Source organism: Rhineura floridana, chromosome 17, assembly GCF_030035675.1.
Source record: "Rhineura floridana isolate rRhiFlo1 chromosome 17, rRhiFlo1.hap2, whole genome shotgun sequence".
Classification (NCBI taxonomy): domain Eukaryota; kingdom Metazoa; phylum Chordata; class Lepidosauria; order Squamata; family Rhineuridae; genus Rhineura; species Rhineura floridana.
The window spans coordinates 10,032,865-10,053,683 of NC_084496.1; the positions used below are offsets into that span (position 1 = coordinate 10,032,865).

Here is a 20,819-nt window from a genome sequence, read left to right on the forward strand (position 1 = left end):
TGGGGTTCCTATGGTCTCTTCAATGTTATGTACATCTCCTGGAGATATACACTGCCAAACTGGTTTTCAGTCTCCTTCTCCTACCTATTTATGTGAAACTTGTTCCAGAGTCTTATGTGCTCCTCGGCCTCCTAGAATTAAGTCAAAAATTTGCATTATGTCTTATTATCACAATATCTAACTTTTCTAGTACCAAAATCTGGAGGGGGATGTGTGTGTGTGCACACACACACAAACTACTATCAAATGCACACTACTGGACAAGATACAAAGCTCTATTGCAACAGTGAATTTATGTAGGATAATTGGTTCTAGATATTGCAGGAGCAACATTCGTCTGGAATTCCATTCTTTACTTTTCTTTCAGGTTTCGTTCTGGTCATTGGGCTAGTGACCTTCTATCGTATTGGACCCTATACCAGCCTCTCCTGGTCTTGCTACCTGAACATTGGGGCTTGTCTTCTGGCCACACTGGCTGCTGCCATCCTCATTTGGAACATCCTTCACCGGCGGGAAGACTGCATGGCACCTCGAGTCATTGTTATCAGCCGCACCCTGACTGCTCGCTTCCGGCGCGGTCTGGAGAATGACTATGTTGAGTCACCATGTTGAGAGTGCATGGGTGAAAAGGGGGGAGACACTTTCAGAGAAAACGTCTTTCAAAATGGATTGCTTTCTATACAGATACCATGTAATTTAAACACTGAAGAAAATCACTTTCACTTTTCAATTAAAGAAGCTAACACTATTATTTGGATGGGTTGTATCTATATACATGAGTACGTTATACACCAACTCTCCTCTCTGATGTACAGTGTAAAATATTAACAGCTCAACCATCCTGATAGAACTTCAGTCAAAAGTCAGGGATATGTAGGGCAGCCACTTATGTGCCAAACCCCAAGAAATGCATCACCAAAAGAGGACAAAGATTTGTGTAGCATTTATGTCTGCTAATTTATATGTATAGAGGCAAATTTAAAAATAATTACAATAATTTAAATAGAAACACAATCCATCTCACCATAGTGGGGAACAAGATGGTGATCTGTGTGCCTGCTTGGTCTGCTGTTCAGGTGCTAACTGTTGATGGGCAGCAACTTAAAAGCCTTCCCTGTTCTCTCTCCTTATGGTTCTTTATCTTTAAACCTGACACAGACCAGAAAGCCTTTCAAACAGAGGACACCTTTAAGTAAAGGACTGTCATCTGAAAAGTTGGACACATGGCCACTCTAGGGGGATTCAAACTGTGACACAGCTACACTAGATGAGTTTTGTGGGGATATGGAAACAGGGAAGGTAATCCAATATTTCAAGCTCAAGCTCATTTTAGAGAAAGTTGTCCTGCACTCTAATGACAGAGAAGCAAGCTCAAGGACTTAGTTACAGAAATTGTCCTTTTTTGGAACCAACAACATAAGAAGCATGAAAGAGAAGATGACAATTTGCCTTGTGTCACATTTTCATCCATGTCATACAATTAATAATGCTTTCATAAAACATCCTTTATATCAAAGAGACAAACATCCAAAACTGCAGGGGCATCCAATTTGGCGGGAACAATTATTTCTATGTCATAAGTTGGCAAATGCTACAAACCCCAAAACTACTGGCATAATTCTAGCATTTATAAGGAATGGCAACAAGATATTTTTTAAAAAGTTTAAGATTTCAAGCGTCTTCTCTAAAGTATATATTTCAGAACGCTTTGCCTACCATTAAATTGTTGATAAAGGACACCAAAAAACCTATACCTTGTAACGTGATCCATGTACATAGTTATGTCAATAAACAGAGCAAGACTATTTAGTTCCTGTCTTTATCACCCCTAAACAATTTACTCAATTAAAAAGTGACTACTGGGCATTTTCATATTTGACACTGATTTACAAGATTCACTTATGGGTGTTTAAGATGCTAAGTCAAATATTGAGATATAAACTACTGAATTTATTTGGAAGCGCAGGTGTTGGGTGGAAAATACTCTTCATTGAATTTACTCAAGATAAACGTTATTCTTTCTTTATCCAATAGGGGTGCAACAAACTTGCCTTGTAACACTCAAAAATCTGTTTGATGTACTACTGAAATATTCATTGTCAAATGGCCGGATCCAGGATACATGGGAGAGAACAAGGTGGGAGAAGCAGGAAGTGACATGTAAGTCACGTGAAATGGTAGATGATGCAATGTTATCAAAGGCACAGTCACACACACACACACAGAGAGAGAGAGAGAGAGAGAGAGAGAGAGAGAGAGAGAGAGAGAGAGAGAGAGAGAGAGAGAGATCTGGATGACAGAGCTGTGAACTTACATATTTACTGTCTCTTTCTCAGAGACTTTTTTAATATATCTGTTTGAAATCTGTGCTTTAATTTTTGGTTTTCACCAGCTCTCCCCCTCCCCACCCCCCGATTTCATTTTCTTCATGAAGGAAATCATCAAGCTGGCTCTTGAAGTTCATTATAATGTAATTTGGATGCCAAATGAGCCACAGCCAGGTTTGTCACTTAAGCCCAAACACTACAGAACAAATGTGGACAATTTAATGCCCATAGCATGCATGCAGTTCTTGAGGAACTGTATTTTTCAGTCCATAGATGAAGACTAGAATACTGAGAACACCAACTCTTGTTTAAAAAATAAAGTTTCTAGCTCTAAGTGATGCAAATAATACATATCAATACATAACGGTACTGAACTCATTTTTTCTTCAAAACAGCCATGGGTGTAAATTCACTCATCTTTAGGCTAATCAGCTGTTTTTCATGTTAAAACATAAAAATCCTATATCAGAGTAAGAGTACTAAAGAATAAGTGCAGAATATGCTTTAACCATTGCCTGGCATCTCCAGTACCATGAAAGTGATATATAAAATTATTTGAGACAACTAAGGCTGCAGTCCTGTGTACACTTACTTAGGAGAAAGTCCCAATGAATGCAATGGGTCTTACTGCTCACTAAACATGTATAGGACTGTACAGTAAATAATGCACATTAGAACCATGTAAATGAAAATTGTATGGGCAACTGTGTGTTGGAACAAATCGTCCATTCCTGCAGTTGAATTCCCACCCTATTCCACAACAAGCCCCAGAACTCTTTAACATGGACTTGGAAGGCTATCTCCCTAAGACTACACAGAATGATCACATTACCAAAAACTGGGCTTTGTTTTAAAATTTGCCTGGCTTGCTTTCTGGAAAAGCTCTGTATGCTGAAAATTAAAATATGCTCTAATTAACTACTGTTTTTAAAAACAAAATAAAATATTGGAATATTTAAGACATGTTATTTCTGCTAATATTACAATAACCATATTATAATAATGTGAAATTAAAAACAAATGGTGGCTCTGGGGCCAGTTCTGCTGTTATATTTGGAGTCAGTGTGTTTATTTTCAAAATATAAATAAAGTAGTGAATGTTCAGTTGCCTTCAAGGAAACAAAAAGTTGTTGAAGAGGGTTTGTGATCACTTATGGGAGCAGACAAAGAACACTCCAAGGGCATATCATAAACTGCTTTTGAAACTTCCCCAAGATTGAAAAGAGGATTGTGGGAGGGTAGGAGCTACATTCCAAAGCTCCCGTGGGCATCTGGATTTATTTACACTGCTCTTTGGATCCAGCATTGGTCCCTATACATATGAAGCTCACAAAAGGACTAATAATATAATTTTTTTAAAGTTAATTTGCCTTCTGTTGAACATTATGGGGCAATCTACCTGGTTTTGTACATTGCCAACACAAACATTTCAACAATTAATTGTTTTCTGTAGATAAATGTGCCAGTGAGGCAACGGCTTCTTCACTCAGCACAAAGTTAAACTATGGAATTTGCTCCAACAAGGTGTAGTGATGGCCACTCACTTGGATGGCTTTAAAAGGGAATCAGACACATTCATGGAGGATAAAGCTATCCATGGCTACTAGCCACAATGGTGAGGCAGCATGTCTCTGAATGCCAGTTGCTGAGAATCACAAGTGGAGAGAGGAGAGAGTGCTGTTGCGCTCAGGTCTTCTTTGCGGGCTTTGCAGAGGCATCTGTTTAGCCAATGCAAGAACAGGATGCTGGGCAAGATGGGCCACTGGCCTGATTCACCAGGGCTCTCCTTATGTATGTTATAATGTTAAGAACCCTTCAGACAGAAAATGAATTATATTATATTATATTATTTATTACATTTATATCCCGCCTTTCTTTCCATGATAGAAACCCAAGGCGACTTACATATGGTTCCCAAGCGGTCTCCCATCCAGGCACTGACTAGACCTGACCCTGCTTAGCTTCAGCAGGGAGATGGCCTCATGTGCCTTCAGACCATAGCCACATATCCATAGATACCTAATCAAGTCTTTCCCAAGCAGCACACCATCGCAATATGTATAAAAAATGTGTACCACCAAAATATCCTCATGCCCATATATGCCGGGGCAATTGTGCAACATCGCTGTTAACATGGTTTGCTTAAAAACACTGTGTAGGGTTTTTTTCTTTTGGGGGGAATATGCACACACTTGATATACATTTAACTTTCTGCCTTCGAAAAAGAGAGTTCAAAAGACTTGGAGTTATATCAAACTAAGTCCTAAGAATAAACCCACTGAAATTAACAGACCTAAATTCGATGAGCCCATTAATTTCAATAGATAAATCTACTCTGAGTAGGACTAGCATTGGATTTCACCCTCAGAACCAAACTGGATGAGACACAAATGATCAGCATATTTGTTTTTTAAAACAGCAGCAGCATGGATTTCGGGAGCAAATTAGATTCAGAGATACAGCAAACCAGAAAGGGGGAGGGAGTTGACCCTTTTCCCCAGGCCATTTGTCTATTGATTCCTCCACAAAGCTGCTTTTGTGTATATTTTCCCCGCAAGGCAGCTACTATTTGGACATTTTCCCTTGTGGGGGAAATAGTACCACCCTGGGAGGGGATTCTACTAGTGGGAAATGGCCTAGGAGCATTCCTGAACCAATTCTCCTTTACCAGCACATGCCATCACATTTTATTTTTTAAGTGGGATATCCTGTCTCCCACATCATACTTAGTTGCTACCCTATGCTATGATCTCTTTAAAAGTCTTCAAGGTGAGCAGCTACAATAGGGCACAGAAGCAAATACAATCCAAGGACAGTAGTGCTAAATCCAAACCCAAAGCAACATTACTGCATGCAAGACCAAAAGGTTGCTTTACTTCACAGATATCTTAGCAACTCCAGGCTCTCAACTACAAACTGAGCAAATAAAATTAAATCAAATCAACTCCTGATCCTACCTTTTAATGAGCTTGATAGATTTAAAAGCCTCATCCATATCCCCAATGGTGAGATAGAAGCTGAAGTTAAGCATAGCATCGCGTGTGGCCTTGTCACACTCTTCCAACCCAATGAAGTCCCGCATTGGCCTTCTGGCTACCATCTGATAGAGTGTGACCCCACTAGGCTCTTCCTCGTCTTTTTTCTCAACTTCTGGCTGAAAGGAAAACACAAGTAATATGACAAACAGAATACCAACAGTTTTTTTCCTGTGAAAATAAAGTTCTACATGATTTTAAGGCATGCAAAAGCATCTAGATTGTTATCCAAAACAGTTCTTTGATTTTGAAGACAGTGAAAGCCTCATGTTATCACTGCAATGATTAAGTTTTGCTAGTCAAAAATTCTTCAGGAGTGACACATGACTAGACATAAATCAACTTAGTGTCAAAAACGTTTTCGCAATATCTAAGGAGTACAAGATAGCAATTTGTAAATTTGACCTCTTCTAGTTGCTGAATTTTTCACTCTTTGGGAAAAATTAAAAAGGTGGTTCATGGTCTTAAGGCATATCATGCAGTTCTACTGCTTAAGCTGAGGGTGTTGCCTAGCTGGGAGGACAGATCACTCTAGGTTCTTTGAGGGAAGTGGAAACAATAAACCATCAAAAGGACTTCAATAGTTTTCCCATTATTGTAATGTGATAATCTAATGACACACAGATCTGTGAAACAAAATTTTTTTGAAGAACTTTTCAAATTATTATAAGACTAAAGGACAACTTAGCTAACCTAGGCAGTACAGTTCTGAAATATTAACAGTGTCTAGGCTGCAGTCACAATATGGTCCCTAAGTGAAATACTGTTGGCAATTGTTGCTGGGTAGCTGCTGTTCCTCATGATAGCTGTAATGTGTGAGAGCCACTCACAATATAGATTGCTCCAGGAATCTCCATGCCAATGCCAGAAATTCCGGATGGAGAGACACTCCATCTAATTGGAGCAATCCCTGAGACAAATCCCTAGCATGCAACAGCAGTTGGAAGCACTTTCAATAGCTTCCCACATGGGGGTTGTAATTATCCTTCCACGTATCTTTAAGACTCACTAGTGTCAGAAGGCATATTCCTTAAGCTATCATTAGATTCTCAGCTGAGCTTTCAGGAAGATTGTTTTATTACATTGTTCTTTCTATTCTATTTAGTTTTATCACCCCAATTTTACAGAAAAGCCCTGGCAGATCTGACAAATTCTATTTAATCGTATCTTTTATCTGATCAGATTCCCTAGGTTACAGGTAAAGTAGCCAGTTTCTGGGCCGCTGCTTTTGCCTCCCGCAGATTGCTGATAAAATAATAGTAATATTTTTAGCAAGGTTTCTATGTTGGGGTTTGAGTGTTCTATATCATAGTACTGTGCTGTATTTTTTTACTGTTTTGGTTTGTTTTGTATATGTACTAGTCCTTGACTGAAATAAAGAAATTCATTCAGGAAGATGAACATTTACTGGGGACATTTTGACCAGACTCTAAAGTAAGTGTTTTCATAAACTAGCACAGGAAAGACATATACCAAGAGTAGGAAAGACGAATGATTGTTCAATACGCTTTCATATAGCTTACAGCTGGTGGACCAGCTTTCTTGGAGAGAAAGTGGCAGTGGCACTTAAGCTCTGGAATTCCCTCCTCTGGGACACATTCCAGCAACTGGTAAAAATCATCCTGTTTCAATGGATTTTAAGTGAGAATAGCTTTGTTTTCTCCTGGGCTGCTTTTTTTGATATTACCTTGTTGCTGATTTCCCCCCCTCTGCTAATTAGATTTCTGCTTATTTTAACATCCTAGAATGATATTGTTGTGCTAGATCATTTTATTAAGATGCCTTAACTTGTATACTGCTTGGGATGCCTTTGGGGAAAAAACAAGGCACTCTCAAGTAGGTCTGAAGAATTGTGTTTTATTTCAAGTTGCTCACCCCACTCTCATCAAATTGACTTTTCTAAGCCTCCTATGTCACCTTGTGTGTAATCTTTAAATGACAGGGACTGAAACAAAGAAATCCATGGGGAGTGGGAGGAAAGGTGAATTAAATTAAGAAAGGCCAGCTGATGATACTTACATAAGGTTTATGGACAGATCCTCTCCAAAACAACAACTATTGGCCAGCAGAAATGAAAAAGAAAACAGAATGACAGGAGCAGCAATTTTTTTAAAAAGTATGTAAACAGAGTGAAGATATTACAGGTAAAGCAGAAATAATGGCAGAAAATGCAGTGAAACACACAGGCTGCCTCCTGTTACATAGCAAGTAAACAAAAATCTGCTATTTAGATCTTTGTTCTGTAATCTAAATCCTAACTTTTCACCCCAGTTATGCATAAGGAACATGTCTTCACAGGTATTCTTGCCGAATCTGGATTTATTTTTTCTCAGCATGCCAATGGTATCTGGTCTTTCTCTTATCTGCAATAAAGACTGGGGGGGGGGAGTCAACTCCATGTCCAGTGGTGCTCTGTGCGCCACCCAAAAATAATGGCAGCATGGCACTGTCCCATGTCACATCCTCAAGACTTCCAGCTTCGTTTTAAAAAAGCAAACGAGGAGGGTGAGAAGCATGTTGATGAACTAGGAACAGATGACACCATATGGAATTGGGCTGCTCTTGTTGCTTTTTTTCCTGGGAAGTATTCTGTTGCTTCCATTCTATCTGTGCACATTTGAATGATAAATTAGTGCAACTTAACTGCATCACTAGTTATTTCTTTTTTATATTTTTTAAATCATCACCTCCGTTGCAGCTGGATGAAAGTATCTGAGAAATTTCATTTAATAATAAAATAATAAAAATTTATTTTTGAGTCTCCTATCAGGCCGAATTAACGGCCACTCTAGGCAACGTACAACATACAATAAAATACAATAAAATCAATGCGGATCACAATTCATCTAAAACCCCACTCTTCCAATTAATGACCACCTTAAAAACTAACCCATCCCAGAGACCCCATAGGCCTGCCTGAACAGCCAGGTCTTCAAGGCCCGGCGGAAACCTATTAGGGAGGGGGCATGGCGAAGGTCGAAAGGAAGGGAATTCCAGAGGGTGGGGGCCACAATCGAAAATGCCCTCTCTCTGGTCCGCACCAGTCTCGCTGTTTTAACTGGTGGGACCGAGATAAGGTCTTGTGTGGCTGATCTCGTCAGGCGGCATGATTGGTGATGCTGGAGGCGCTCCTTCAGATAAACTGGGCCGAAACCTTATAGGGATTTAAAGGTCAACACCAACACCTTGAATTGGGCCCGGTAGGTAGGCCCACCTACCTACTTTAAGGTCCAGGCAGTGGACATTTAGATTTTTGTTCTCCCTGGAGCCTTCATGCGTCACCCCTGAAACCAGGAAGAGGCAGGAGCTCCAGGCTATCCAACTGTCCATATGATGAGATGCCCTGCTCCTTAGGGAATGGCAGATCTGATGCTACCTGGCACTAGTTGATAGGTGGCACACTTTGGGGCTGAGGGGAGACTACTATCCTTTGTGACCCATGTGAAACCTTCAAGAAGCAGCAGCTGGAAAAACCACAGGGGAAATACCAAAACGCCCAAGAAATGTACATTTAAATTACTGTCCCTCCATAGCCTTTAATAATCACCATCGTCTTAAAAAACACTTCACAATTTATGTACCTTAGAATTAGTGCCTGAATGTGCTTGTTTTCCTGTTCCTATCTCTTTTTTATTTTGTATCGTGTATTAAATTGTAAGCCTGCAAGTGTATTAGACTATAAGTCTGCTGTAACTTTCAAACAGCACCTAGAAAAAAAAGGCTTAGATATTTTATAAATAATAATACTCCAGTCTCAGTTTACCTTAACCTGGTCCAAGAAAACAAAGAATGTTTCATGCATGGAGACAGAGGAGGAACTTTCTAGGCTGCCCTCTTTATAAAGACTTTCTGACTGCTTACCTTTTTGGCAAAGTAATAATGTGGCACCTCCATGCCCAAAAGAGACCGGTAGGCTGATGGCAACGGAAAATTGTCATGGAGCAAAAGTCCATGCTCTTCAGTACTGAAGAAGGATATAATCAAAACATCCATCTGGAAGGGGAAATTGAACACTATTTGGATTTTATGGCGCAATATCCTTTTTAGAGTTTGTTGTTATTTTCCATTTTCACTTGGCACAGTTTTCAGTTAAAAAACAGAACAAACACCTGCTACAGATGGCTGAGTTACAGGGTTCCTCTCTAATGTAACCCACACTACACTTCAGCCTATGTTCCAGCAACACAGAAACAAAGAGTCCTGCCTTTCAGGAACAAACCACCTCTTCAACTCAACAGGGAAACCCCTGGAAACAGCTATGCTGATACAAGCGAACCACTTTGCTGAGGAGCTACAAAGAATTAAAAAAAACCCAGAAGCGGACTGTGAAATATGGGAAGTTGCTTTATAGCAAATTAGACCATTGATCCATTTAGCTCAGTACCAGGGGTGAGGTACCTTATGTCTGTTTAGAGCCACATTTCCTCATGAATAATTTGCCAGAGGTTGAATTGCTGGTGGTGGGTGGGACTGGAGCTGGCAGTGGGTGGGGCCAGAGCCCAAGCGAGTGGGGTTACCCCTTCTCTCTGACACCCTTTCTCCCTCTCTCTTCCTCACCCATCCAATAAGTTGCTGGGAAAGGGACATACCACTCTTGGCAGATGCCTGCACTGATTGCTTGCAGAAGACTCCTCTCACCACCACCTTCTCCTTCCATCTCTCCAGGTGCCCTATCCCATGTTTTTCCCCTATCCCATGCACTTGAAATTAGGCCACAGGCTGCCTGCTCCTGGTCTACACTGACTGGCAGAAGCTCTCCATAGTTTCAGACAGGAGTCTTTCCCAGCCCTATTTGGAGATGCTAGGGACTGAAACTGGGATCCTCTGCATGTAACGCATGTGTTCTGCTATGGAGCTACAGGTCTTCCCCAAGTGCTGCTGCTTTATTTTAGGAACAAGTGTTAATTGTATTCTTTTATAAATCTGAGCAGGAAAGACTTTCTTGGAAATAAAACTAAATCATTTTTAGTTCTGTCATCTGTTTATGCACAGGCAGCTGTGATCACTCAAAGATGAGAGAAGGCATTCCACATATGCACAGAGGTTATCCTCTATTTAGACAGCCTGCAGGTGCAGGAGACAAAAAATGCATGAATCCTGGCTGAACACTGCCTCATTATCAAAGCTGACCATCATTCAAACAACATTTTTAACTGCTGCTGTCACAAGATTCATAACTAAGTCTTTCCAACTGTAAGTTTCAAGATCTTTAGTAAGATCCCGTATGACACACAAGTGAAAAATTCTAGCTAAATTTCTGAACGCAGGTCAGCATCAACAACTGATACCCATGGTGTGAGAAACCAGAGGAGAATAAGAGAAAGGCATACCAAGTCTTCTGTTGTTTGCTGCTTCTTATCCAGCGACTGTTGACTTGGGTCTAGAACTGTTTCGCATACAAAAAGCCTTGGTTCACTTTGATCCCAGAAGTGACTAGCAGGGATGCGGTCACCCAGTTCTGGATACTCAGAAGTGTTTCTCCTATATGGACAAGGAAAGTATAAATTCAGGCAGTAACTGCTTGCAAAACACAAAACACTGTTTGCACCTGAAATATAGGGTAACGGGGAAAAATCTCAAAACCGAACCACTATTTCCCAGATTTGAAACCAGCACAGAATCAGCTTTTGAACTCCAGTTAATGTTACATTTGGTGGAAGCTAATGCACATAGCTTAAGATACCCTGAACCTATTGCTGACAATACAATTGACCAGGGCTATCAGCTGTTAAGCAAAGGAATACACCAAATTTGTAATCTAACACAGAACCAGGATAATTGAAAAGAACTCCCCTCCCCTGCTAAAAAAATAAAATCACAAGCAATCTTGCTTCCATCTCACCCTATCCAAACAGGATTATTATTATATCAAAGTCTTTAAGGCGCTACGAGACACTCCAATGTTTTTGCTGCAACAGAATCTAATGAGATTACCCATCTGGAATTACCAGAAATTCAATCTTGTATATGAACTAAAACTCTGCATTTAAAAAGGAAAAAGCAGGATATTTTATGCCATAACACCAGTGTCTCCTGTTCCTGGGCAAGCTCTTGCCAGTTCTGCAGCGTCAAGAAAGTCCATCTTGCTCCACATATTAGTGTTGTCATTCCTAAACCTGAAGAGGATGTTTGAGGCCTTATTCAGGCATTACACACATTAAAGATCCTAAACAGACATTAAAGAGATTATAAACAGCTGCAAGGGCTGTGTCGGGATTCCCATTTGGAGCAGCGACCTGGAATCTGACTCTTAACTCAGAGAAGGAAGGCCAGGTCAGACAGACCAGCAGCACCAGAGGCAGAGAAGCTGGAAACTAACTCACAGCCAGCATCACTGGGTGACCTGGGTCAGCCACTGTCTCTTGGCCTAACCTACCTCACAGGGCTGTTATGAATATAACATGGGGAGGGCAGAACCATGTACGACATCTTGGGTGCCTTGGTGGGATACAAATGTAACAAAGAATGAATGAATGAGTGAACAAACAAAACTATCAGGCCTGATTCACAGCTCAAGCCTATTGTATCTGGGCCCTTGAGTCAGGGACCCCTGAAAGGCATCTCCAGAGCCCATACTCAGATTCTGCACCTACTAAGGATCTGAATCAGGACCTTCACCACAGGGGCCCACATCCTCATTTTAGCCTGTCAAAACAGACACTGTGCCTGGAGAGATTTGCCAGGAAGGAGGAGACATGCTATATTCCAAGCCGGAGACCTGCCCATTTAAAGCCTTCCATGTCTCAAGAAATGAGCAGAGCATGGGAGGAATGATCCTGGAGGCAAAAAGGCTTCAGTCCATTCTTAGACTTCATGGGTGCAAGTTGCTCACTTGGAGCTCTCCATGGTGCTGCAACTACCAGTCTCACTTGCCCCATCATACCCCATGGCCTTCTTGTCAAGGACTGGACAGGATAGGACAAGGTGATGCTAGCTCATTAAGAGAGTAGACACTTACAATGAAATGACAGAAGCTTCAACAATAATTCATTTTTAATGGGAGAAAAGTGAAAGTTGTAAGCTAATGCTCAGAGCCACCTGATTTCATCACCTTTCTCCAGAAACTTATGAGAATACAAAGACAAGTCCGAGATCCAGAGGAGTCCTATGGGCATGATTGTGTACAACTGAAAAATATATTTAGGACACACACATCCACTGTGAAGACTATTCAAATGATGCCAATGGGCTCTCTTTGAATACTGGTTGATAGGCACTTCAGTTTTACAGTGACCCCTGGTGGATTGTTTAAACATTTATAAACTACATTTCTGTTTAAGGATAGCACCTAAGAGCAAAATACAAAGCAATTCTAAAATCACATTATTTAATACTAGAGGTCATAAAAACAACTATCAGCAACATAAGTGCCAATTAAAAACCTGACTGCAGTCAAATAAAAATGCCTTTAGAAACACACACTTAGCTGCAGATTTTGTGCATTTAAAAAAACATACAGATTAATGCAGAAATGGAAGAGAGTGGTCTTATGAGTGAGCACATGTGAAACTGGGACAGACCCGGAACAGACTGATTCATCCCTCCCTACTTGGCAGAGGTATCAACACTATAGATTGTTGTTTGTAACTGCTTATTCCTGCATGAGGCAACTTTAGTTCCTCAGCTGGGTGAATACAACTGCAGTGCTGCAATACAAAACAAAAGGCCAAATAAGGCAGACTCCAAATCCATCTAAGGAATTAGGAATTCCAGTGGTTCCAGCTGATGATACTTACAAACGTTTTACAGGCAGATCCTCTCCAAAACAACCACTACTGGCCAGCAAAAATGAAAAAGAAAACAGAATGACAGGAGCAGGAAATAAAATTTAAAAACCACACACATAGGGCAATGACTAATACAGGTAAAGAAGAAATAATGACAGAAAATGATGCACGTCTTGCATGATTGGTGCTTTGTGCATCAGCCAATGGCAATACAGCATTCTCCCTTTGCACATCATTGCTACTTTGTCATGGTGCTTCTCAAAGAGTTCCAGTTTAGCTTTGCAGTGCCAAACCAAGAACATGAGAAACATGCTGATGCACTGGGAACAGAATGTAGCACATGGAGATGGGCTGGTATTGCTGCTTTTTCTTAGAAATCTTGGGTTGTAGCCAAGGTTAGTCCTACTCAGAATAATTAAGGGACATGACTATCTTAGGTCCAGTAATTTCAATGGATCTCTTCTGAGTAGGATTTAGTTGGATGCAACCCCTTAACCCCCCCATAGCCTTCATCAGTCACCTCTGCTACTGGGGTAGGCAAGAGCAGCAAGCAATTCAGTTCTCTGGAGAAGGAGATCTCCACCCTTGGCAACCCAAACAACTGATGCTACCTGGTCGTAATTGATAGGTAGCAACTTCAGAGGTTATTCTCCCCTATGGTCAGCATGGAACTTAAAACAAAATTATAAGCATGGAACTTAACCTTAATGGCTAAACTGAACTATGTCTGGCTGCACAACAGCAATATACTATGAGGTTTTTCAAAAGACTAAGACTCTGTTTATTTCTTTCGTGAAAATGTATTAGTGCTGTTCCATGAACTCTTGCACAAGAGCTAGCAGACAACTTCTCACAGTGCCATGCCACAAGGGATCAAAGGTTGTGTTATAGTATAAGAAACAGTAAATAAGAAATATACAGGCTGTAGTGTGTAATCTCTAAGTGGGCTATAAAGCAATCTTCAGGTGAGCTTGTGTAAAGCATTTAATGTTCTTTCCACTCACATTCATTAATTCATATCTATAATCTCTCTCCCCTCCTCCCACCTCAAAAAGCATTCTTACCCTTCAGCCTCCTGTCCAATGGACAGCATCTCCCTGGCATCCTTTTGTTTGCCGGATTGGAAATCAAACAGGGTGACTATGTCCATTTCAATGTCATAGAAACAAATCTTGGAGTCAAGACTCCCATCAGCCTACAAAAGTATAAATTAGAGATATTAAGATAGTTTAACTGTCTCATTTTAGTCACTATGGTTCATAGATCTGGATATTGTTTTTAGTAATCTGGGAGGACAGAAGAAATAGAGCAAGAAGAGACAAATTTATAAAACAGTCTTATGATTGTTCGCTAGATGTTCTCAGATTTGGTCCAGTGGTTTCTCTGATTACAGGGACTCTTGCGCTACCATTATTTTAAGGAGCTCACCTTACAATCTGTTTGATTTGATTTATCCATTACAATATATGTCTGTAAAATCATCATCATCATCACCACCACCACCAGGACAGTAGATTGTATTTGAAAAGTCAAACTCATCTTAATACCAGTTTTTGGTTTCTGCCTGCCCCTCCAGCGTTTATAACACTGGCAGAGTGATAGAATTAGTCCCAATATGCATTACAGACTACAATGATGTGGCATGGGAGAACCCTGTTCTTTAACATTCTGGTCTCCACATAGAAGTTTGCACAGAAATCACACTAGTTTGCAGCGTGGAACCTGTAGCTGCTTATTCAGCAGTGTGATACCAGCAATCTAGTGTAGATGGCCAGATTTGGTAGATAGGGTTTGTTCAGATGTAATGCCAAGTCATGGTTCAGTGCTATTTTATTCGTTTATAAAAATATTTATATACTGCCCTCTCGCAAAACATCAACAGAAGCTTCTCTCCTGATGCCAATAGCAGTTTCAGTGGAGACTGTTCCATTAGTGTTGAAAAGGGTATTGACCTCAGTCTGCCTTCAGCCTGCCCCACCTGCCTGCCTTCTTATCTACAACCATCCGAGGGGAGGTAGCTCTGGCTACCAGCTTCCGCCTTCCTAATCTTGTTGCCCTCATAGAACTATGCAAGGAGGAGGAAGGAGGCAAAACTAGAATTGGTTGGCTCAGTCTATCTCTGGGTCTGTCTCTCCCTGTCATTGTCTTTGGCTCCGCCTACTGTTGGTGGCCCTGCCTTCCATCCCACCAGTCCCAATGAAAAGCACTAACCAACATATACTTCCCTCTCACAAAATATCAGGAAAGTGTACAGCAACATAAAACCATTCAAAAGCAACACAAAACAATCATTAAAGTGACTGGCTATTAAAAAAATTTTTTTAAACAGCCGCATAGGCCTGTTGGCACAAAATAAATGCCTAAAAGTCAAAAGCGAGGATGCCTGTGCCAAATCTTTGCTGGGAGGGTGTTCCATAGTATGGGACTGGCAACGCTAAATACCCAACTTCTAGTTGAGGCCAGTCAGGCCTCTGTAACACTGGACAACTAGCTACGCAAATGAACTTTGTGCTTGCGTCCTCCCTCAGCATGTTTTGATTTCTCCTGGCTTAGCTTTGGTCCTGGCTTGCAGGCAAATCATGGTTGCCCATTAAATCAGAGCATGCATGCACAAAGGTCGTTAGTGTAGTACCAAGCCATGTATGAACACACCAGTGTTAAACTGATCACCAGATTTGTTCTGAGGGAGATTCAGTTTTGGCCTAGTCATTTGATGCTCCTTTCAGGCTATAGGAACAAAAGAGGGGCAGCCCAGACTGTGGAAAAATCCAAATCCTGTAGTTCACTTACCTTGTTGATGAGGATGCTAACTTTGTTGCCACTTGCATTACACTTTACAGATGCAATCCCACTGGCGCCTGGAACCAGATCAGCCAGGGCCTTGCTACTGGAGTGTACTTTTGCCTCCCTGTTGGAAGATACAGCACTTAGGACAGTCTGTTCAATAAGAGCAAGCTAGTCTTCAAAACTATGGGGAAATGTGCATCATAAAATTCCCCTAGTATCTGATGTGGTCTTAAGATGCGGCCTTTGTCAGTTTTGTTTCTTCTTAACCGCATGAGTAATTTCTGGCTCATTGTGGGTCACTTCATACTGTACATTACTTTCTCACACAAAACCCACTTCTCTGTAGGAAGTCAATGTGTATCCTCATGTGCGAGGATTCTTTTTGCTATGCACACACAGGTAAAATACATGCCCTGGCTCATTGAGGCTAACTGCAGGTTCCCACTGTATTTATACCTGGGAAAACAGATAATGTGCAGGTAAGAGATGCATCAGCATTTACTTCATTTTCCGACAAACCAATGATATCCATATCACCATTAGTGAAGCAATCCACAGCAAGGAAGACAATGGCCCATTATGTTATTAGTCAATATAACACCAGATGGAATTACAAGTTCTTTCCTTTCCACACAAATAATATCAAGCCAGCTCTATGCTAGCAAGGGCACCCTTTTCAACTTCTGCAATACAATTATAAAAGACATATCACAGAACACCCTATAGGGCATGAGACACAATGAGTACTGTGTCTTGGGTAGGAGTCTGACACACCTTAGAAGTTTCAAATACTTTAAGGAGTCAGCATCCACAAAATTTCTTTATGTTTAACCATGCATGGAAATTAGAAACAATACCTGAGCCACGTTTCAGTATAAAAAGAATGATCTATGATCACATTTGCATCTGAAGCCCCTTGTACATATATATTCTGAGTTACTACAGCTCAGCTCTACCACAGAGCTCCACTTCTTACTTTATTTATTAAATTTATATTATACCCTTCTTCCCAAAAGGCACAAAGAAATTCAGGTTTTACTTATGAAACTGCAAATTTCTAGATCGCATATTTTAATGTTAACAAAAAGTGTTACAATGAACTTCACATTTTAAAAGGAACAAAACGGAATATAATCAAGTTCCAGTAAATGCTTGTTTGTACCTGCGAGAAAGATCGAAGATTTTAAAATGAGCCAAGTCTGTTCCCACCGTCAAGAAATTCCCACAGACATCCAGGAAGCACGGATTCCCTTCAGATTCAGAGAACACCAGCAGCTGCTTAACAGTACCCTGGTGGAGAAGAGGAGCAGCTACTTTACAACTATGACTTTCCTTTCATTGTTATGTTACCACAAGGACCACAGTGACTTTTTTCAGTTTTATTTGACAAACCATTACCAAGCAGCAAATGAGCTACAGGACCATATCCATCAAAGAGATCAAAAAGTTCCAAAAGAAAAGGTACTCTCCACTATTATCAAATCTACCAATGGAAACTTTAACACCACATATTAACTGTAGAGTTTTTTTTAAAAAAAAATTGTATTTGCAGATCAGTCGGTTTCCAAAATAGATGTCAAAATGGTACATGTCATCCAAACACGTTTCTAGGGAAGAAGCAGCAATGACAAATGATGAAGTATTCCCTTGACCCAGCATGGGAGCCTGGCACCCAATAACTTCTGCTACAGTAGGGATGGGGAACCTGTGGTCTTCTAGATGTCGCTGGACTACAACTCCCATATCCCTCATTATTAGCCATGGCATTTGAGATTGATGGGAAATGGAGTCCAATAACATTTGGAGGTTTTCCATCTCAGCACTACAGGGGAGTGGAAAAATTAAATAGTTGCTCCCACAAGAACGTAAGAGGAGTCCTCTTGGGTCAGGCCAAAGGCCCAACAATTCCGACATCTTGTTCTTACAGCAATCAACCAGATGCCTCAGGAAAGACAGCAAGAAGGACCTGAGTGTAAGAGTACTCTCCCTTCTTGTGATTCCCAGCAACTGGCATTCAGAGACACGCTGCTGCCGACAGTGGAGGCAGATTGTAGCCCTGGACTCCTTCTGGGAGAAAGGGCGGGATGTACATTTAATAATATAAGTAAACAAACAAACATAACCATTTTGGCTTGTAGCCATTGATAACCTTATCCACCTGGATTTGTCTAATCCTATTTTAAAACCAAGTTGATGGCCATCACTACAGCTTGTGGGACCAAATTCCACAAGTTAACTATGCAAAGACAAGCACCTTTAGATTAACACCTTATTGTATGCTTTCTTCCCTGGGTACCTTTATCTTGCAGGGGGGAAAAGAAGCCTGAGGTATGTGATTTATTACTATTATCACCATCACCCTTTTCTTTCTCCTCCTTCTCCCCAAAAAGAAAGTAGGTGTGTGGTCTTTATTGTGAAAATGGAATGTGTGCAAAGTTCAGAGAAGAAGGTATTTTTCCCCAAATAAGGAAAAATTGGAGGGAAAGAACGTGTGCATGTTTCATGGGCACAAGAATAGGGTCCAGTTTCTAATAAACACGGTGGGCTTCCATGTCTATGTACAGGACTAGGTTGTCAAGCATGTATCTCTGATGTAAAATGTGGGAAGGGCCGTAGCTCAGTGGCAGAGCATCTGCTTTGCATGCAGAAAGTCCCAGGTTCAATCCCCGATGGCATCTCCAAGCAGGGCTGGGGGAGACTCCCTGCCTGAAACCCTGGAGAGCCACTGCCAGTCAGTGTTGACAGTACTGAACTAGATGGACCAATGGTCTGACTCAGTATAAGGCAGCTTCCTAATCATACTTCCTTCTACCCTTATACGTATGCAGTTTTAACAGGAAGGATCCAAAACGACAGCTCTGTTAATTGGCCCAATTTTATTGGTAAAACTGCCTCTGCTGCTACTACCAAGTGCTGCCCCCCTCCAGCTCCCACCACTGGCAATCACCTTGACATAAGATTGGCTTGCTTACCTGCCAGGTGCGAACCTGAACACGATTTGGCTCAACTGTGTAAAGGTTTTCTTCATGCATAGCCAACACGGGGGAATCACAGGAGAAAGAACCTGGAACCATATAAGACAGCACTTCCCCATTTGTAACCCTAACACATTCAATTAAGAGTTCCATCCAGATGGCCTACAAAGCATCTGTTCCCTTAAGCCAGTGGTTCTTAACCTGGGGTGCACACACCCCTGGGGATGTGAGACACTTTTTCTAGGGGTGCGAGGCATTGTTCAAGAGATTTAAAAAATCACTTAATCTTAGCTAAGTTAGGCTAAAACACATATTGGAATAAAATAAATTTTTAAAAAATGAACGGTATTTTTTCAGGGGGTGTGAGAACATATTTTGGAAATCCAAGGGGTGCTGGCAGTGGAAAAGGTTAAGAACTGCTGCCTGAAGCACTGCCTGGGAAATTAAAATAAGAGTAATTCCTAATTCATCACTATCACATTCTTCCTTCAATTATCAGTGCAGCGCTTAGCAAAATAATCATTAATTTTCTCCTACCTTGCCTTTCATGGATTAACTCTCATCAAGATCAAATGCATAAATGTAAATGAGGATAGATTTTTAGGTACATAAACTGCACTACAGCAAGCCTACACATATATTCAGAAACTTCCTGTTAAATAAGGTTCCTGAGGTGGGCAAAAGAGAATATTGGTTCTCACTGCAACTATTTAGCTTCCACGATACTAAAAGTTTATAAAACATGTGACGTATGCTTATTAACTGGATCTAATACAAAGAGCAGCAGAGATTCAACTACTGAACAGAGTGAATAAATATGTTCAATCTTCTGTAATTATTTTCTCTATATTTTTATGGATCTACTGTCTCCCTAAGCTACCATTTATACTGTGTAAATTGAAAAAAATAATAAGATAGAAGAGAAGACACCATGATGACAGCTCTTGTGTTCTATGGTAAGAGTGCTGGATTTGGATGCGCAACGCCCAGTTTCAATTCTCCCCTCATCACCAAGCAGCCTTGGTCAATACTCTAACCATTAGAATAGCCTAAATTCACAGGGTAGAAAGCCATAACAATGAGCTCTATAGAAGAAGGGTGGAATATAAATGTAACAAATAATAAAATCATTACTTTGGCTGTGTAAACCAAAAAGCTTCTATAGTGTGAAGGTGCTGAATTAGTAGTATCCTAACATTATTTTTATCCAACATCTACAGGTTACTCTGCTGAATTCCATTCATCTTACCTGAATTTCGTAAAGTGGCACCTGAGAGTTCAAAGATAGCAACTTGCTTTCCGTTCCAGAATGCTACAGCATCCTAAGATTTGTCACAGAATTTAAGAAAAATGCATCTTAACAGTTGTGCTTTGAAAACAGAAGATACATAAAACAGCTCCAGACTTTGCTACAATCTTATACTACTTAGGAACCCAGAAACTATTTATCAATCATTCTTCTGTCTCCAATGCAGTTACATTTTAATTTACTTTTTGTCTGTCCAGTAGGTAGTTTGCTGGCTGCTGTATCAGTTTATCATTGCTTCAGTCTATTGTTTTTGCATAATGGCAAATTTCTATTGTTTTATTTTATGATAGGTGATGTTTTTATGGAATTTTGCTAAGCCGCGTCAAATGTCACTTGGTAGAAACACAGCATACAGATCTTTTAAAACAAGCAAAATGTTTTTCACTCTCCTCTCCCAAAAAACAGCCTGGCAGATCAGCTTAGCTGCAAGTTACCTTGGTGGCAAAAACGCCATTCACGTGCATGTCAACGCGGAGGTTGTCTGTCCCTCCTGAACTGAAGGAGGTGATGCTGAACAGGTTTGGCGAAACTTGCACCACCGCCACTTGTTGGTGAAAGTGTGAAGACATTGCCTGTTCACTAAGGATTGCCACAGAGGTGGTTGTGTTAACAGCCAACAAATTCTTCTTGGATCCCCACTAGAGACATTATGGAGAAAG

The 20,819-nt window shown here is 40.7% G+C and overlaps 2 protein-coding genes across 17 annotated transcripts in view; one reads left to right on the forward strand and one right to left on the reverse strand.

Moving 5' to 3' along the window:
- Nucleotides 1-3,369, forward strand: part of TMEM204 (transmembrane protein 204) — a 47,243-nt gene extending 43,874 nt beyond the window's left edge. Inside the window, exon 3 of the mRNA XM_061599974.1 lies at nucleotides 368-3,369. Within this exon, the coding sequence (XP_061455958.1) occupies nucleotides 368-612 (245 nt within the window). The 3' untranslated portion in view covers nucleotides 613-3,369. The remainder of the gene's footprint in view (nucleotides 1-367) is intronic.
- The window catches only part of IFT140 (intraflagellar transport 140), a 122,867-nt gene that overhangs the window by 79,867 nt on the left and 22,181 nt on the right, over nucleotides 1-20,819 (reverse strand). For 15 of the 16 annotated variants that reach the window (XM_061599957.1, XM_061599955.1, XM_061599954.1 and 12 more), the window contains 10 exons: nucleotides 20,595-20,798; nucleotides 20,101-20,173; nucleotides 18,849-18,940; nucleotides 17,039-17,166; nucleotides 15,880-15,997; nucleotides 14,154-14,284; nucleotides 10,693-10,843; nucleotides 9,224-9,355; nucleotides 7,382-7,417; nucleotides 5,285-5,481 (listed from right to left, as the gene is read on the reverse strand). In XM_061599957.1, the coding sequence (XP_061455941.1) occupies nucleotides 5,285-5,481; nucleotides 7,382-7,417; nucleotides 9,224-9,355; nucleotides 10,693-10,843; nucleotides 14,154-14,284; nucleotides 15,880-15,997; nucleotides 17,039-17,166; nucleotides 18,849-18,940; nucleotides 20,101-20,173; nucleotides 20,595-20,798 (1,262 nt within the window). The remainder of the gene's footprint in view (nucleotides 1-5,284; nucleotides 5,482-7,381; nucleotides 7,418-9,223; nucleotides 9,356-10,692; nucleotides 10,844-14,153; nucleotides 14,285-15,879; nucleotides 15,998-17,038; nucleotides 17,167-18,848; nucleotides 18,941-20,100; nucleotides 20,174-20,594; nucleotides 20,799-20,819) is intronic. The other variant, XM_061599966.1, reaches the window with a different exon arrangement.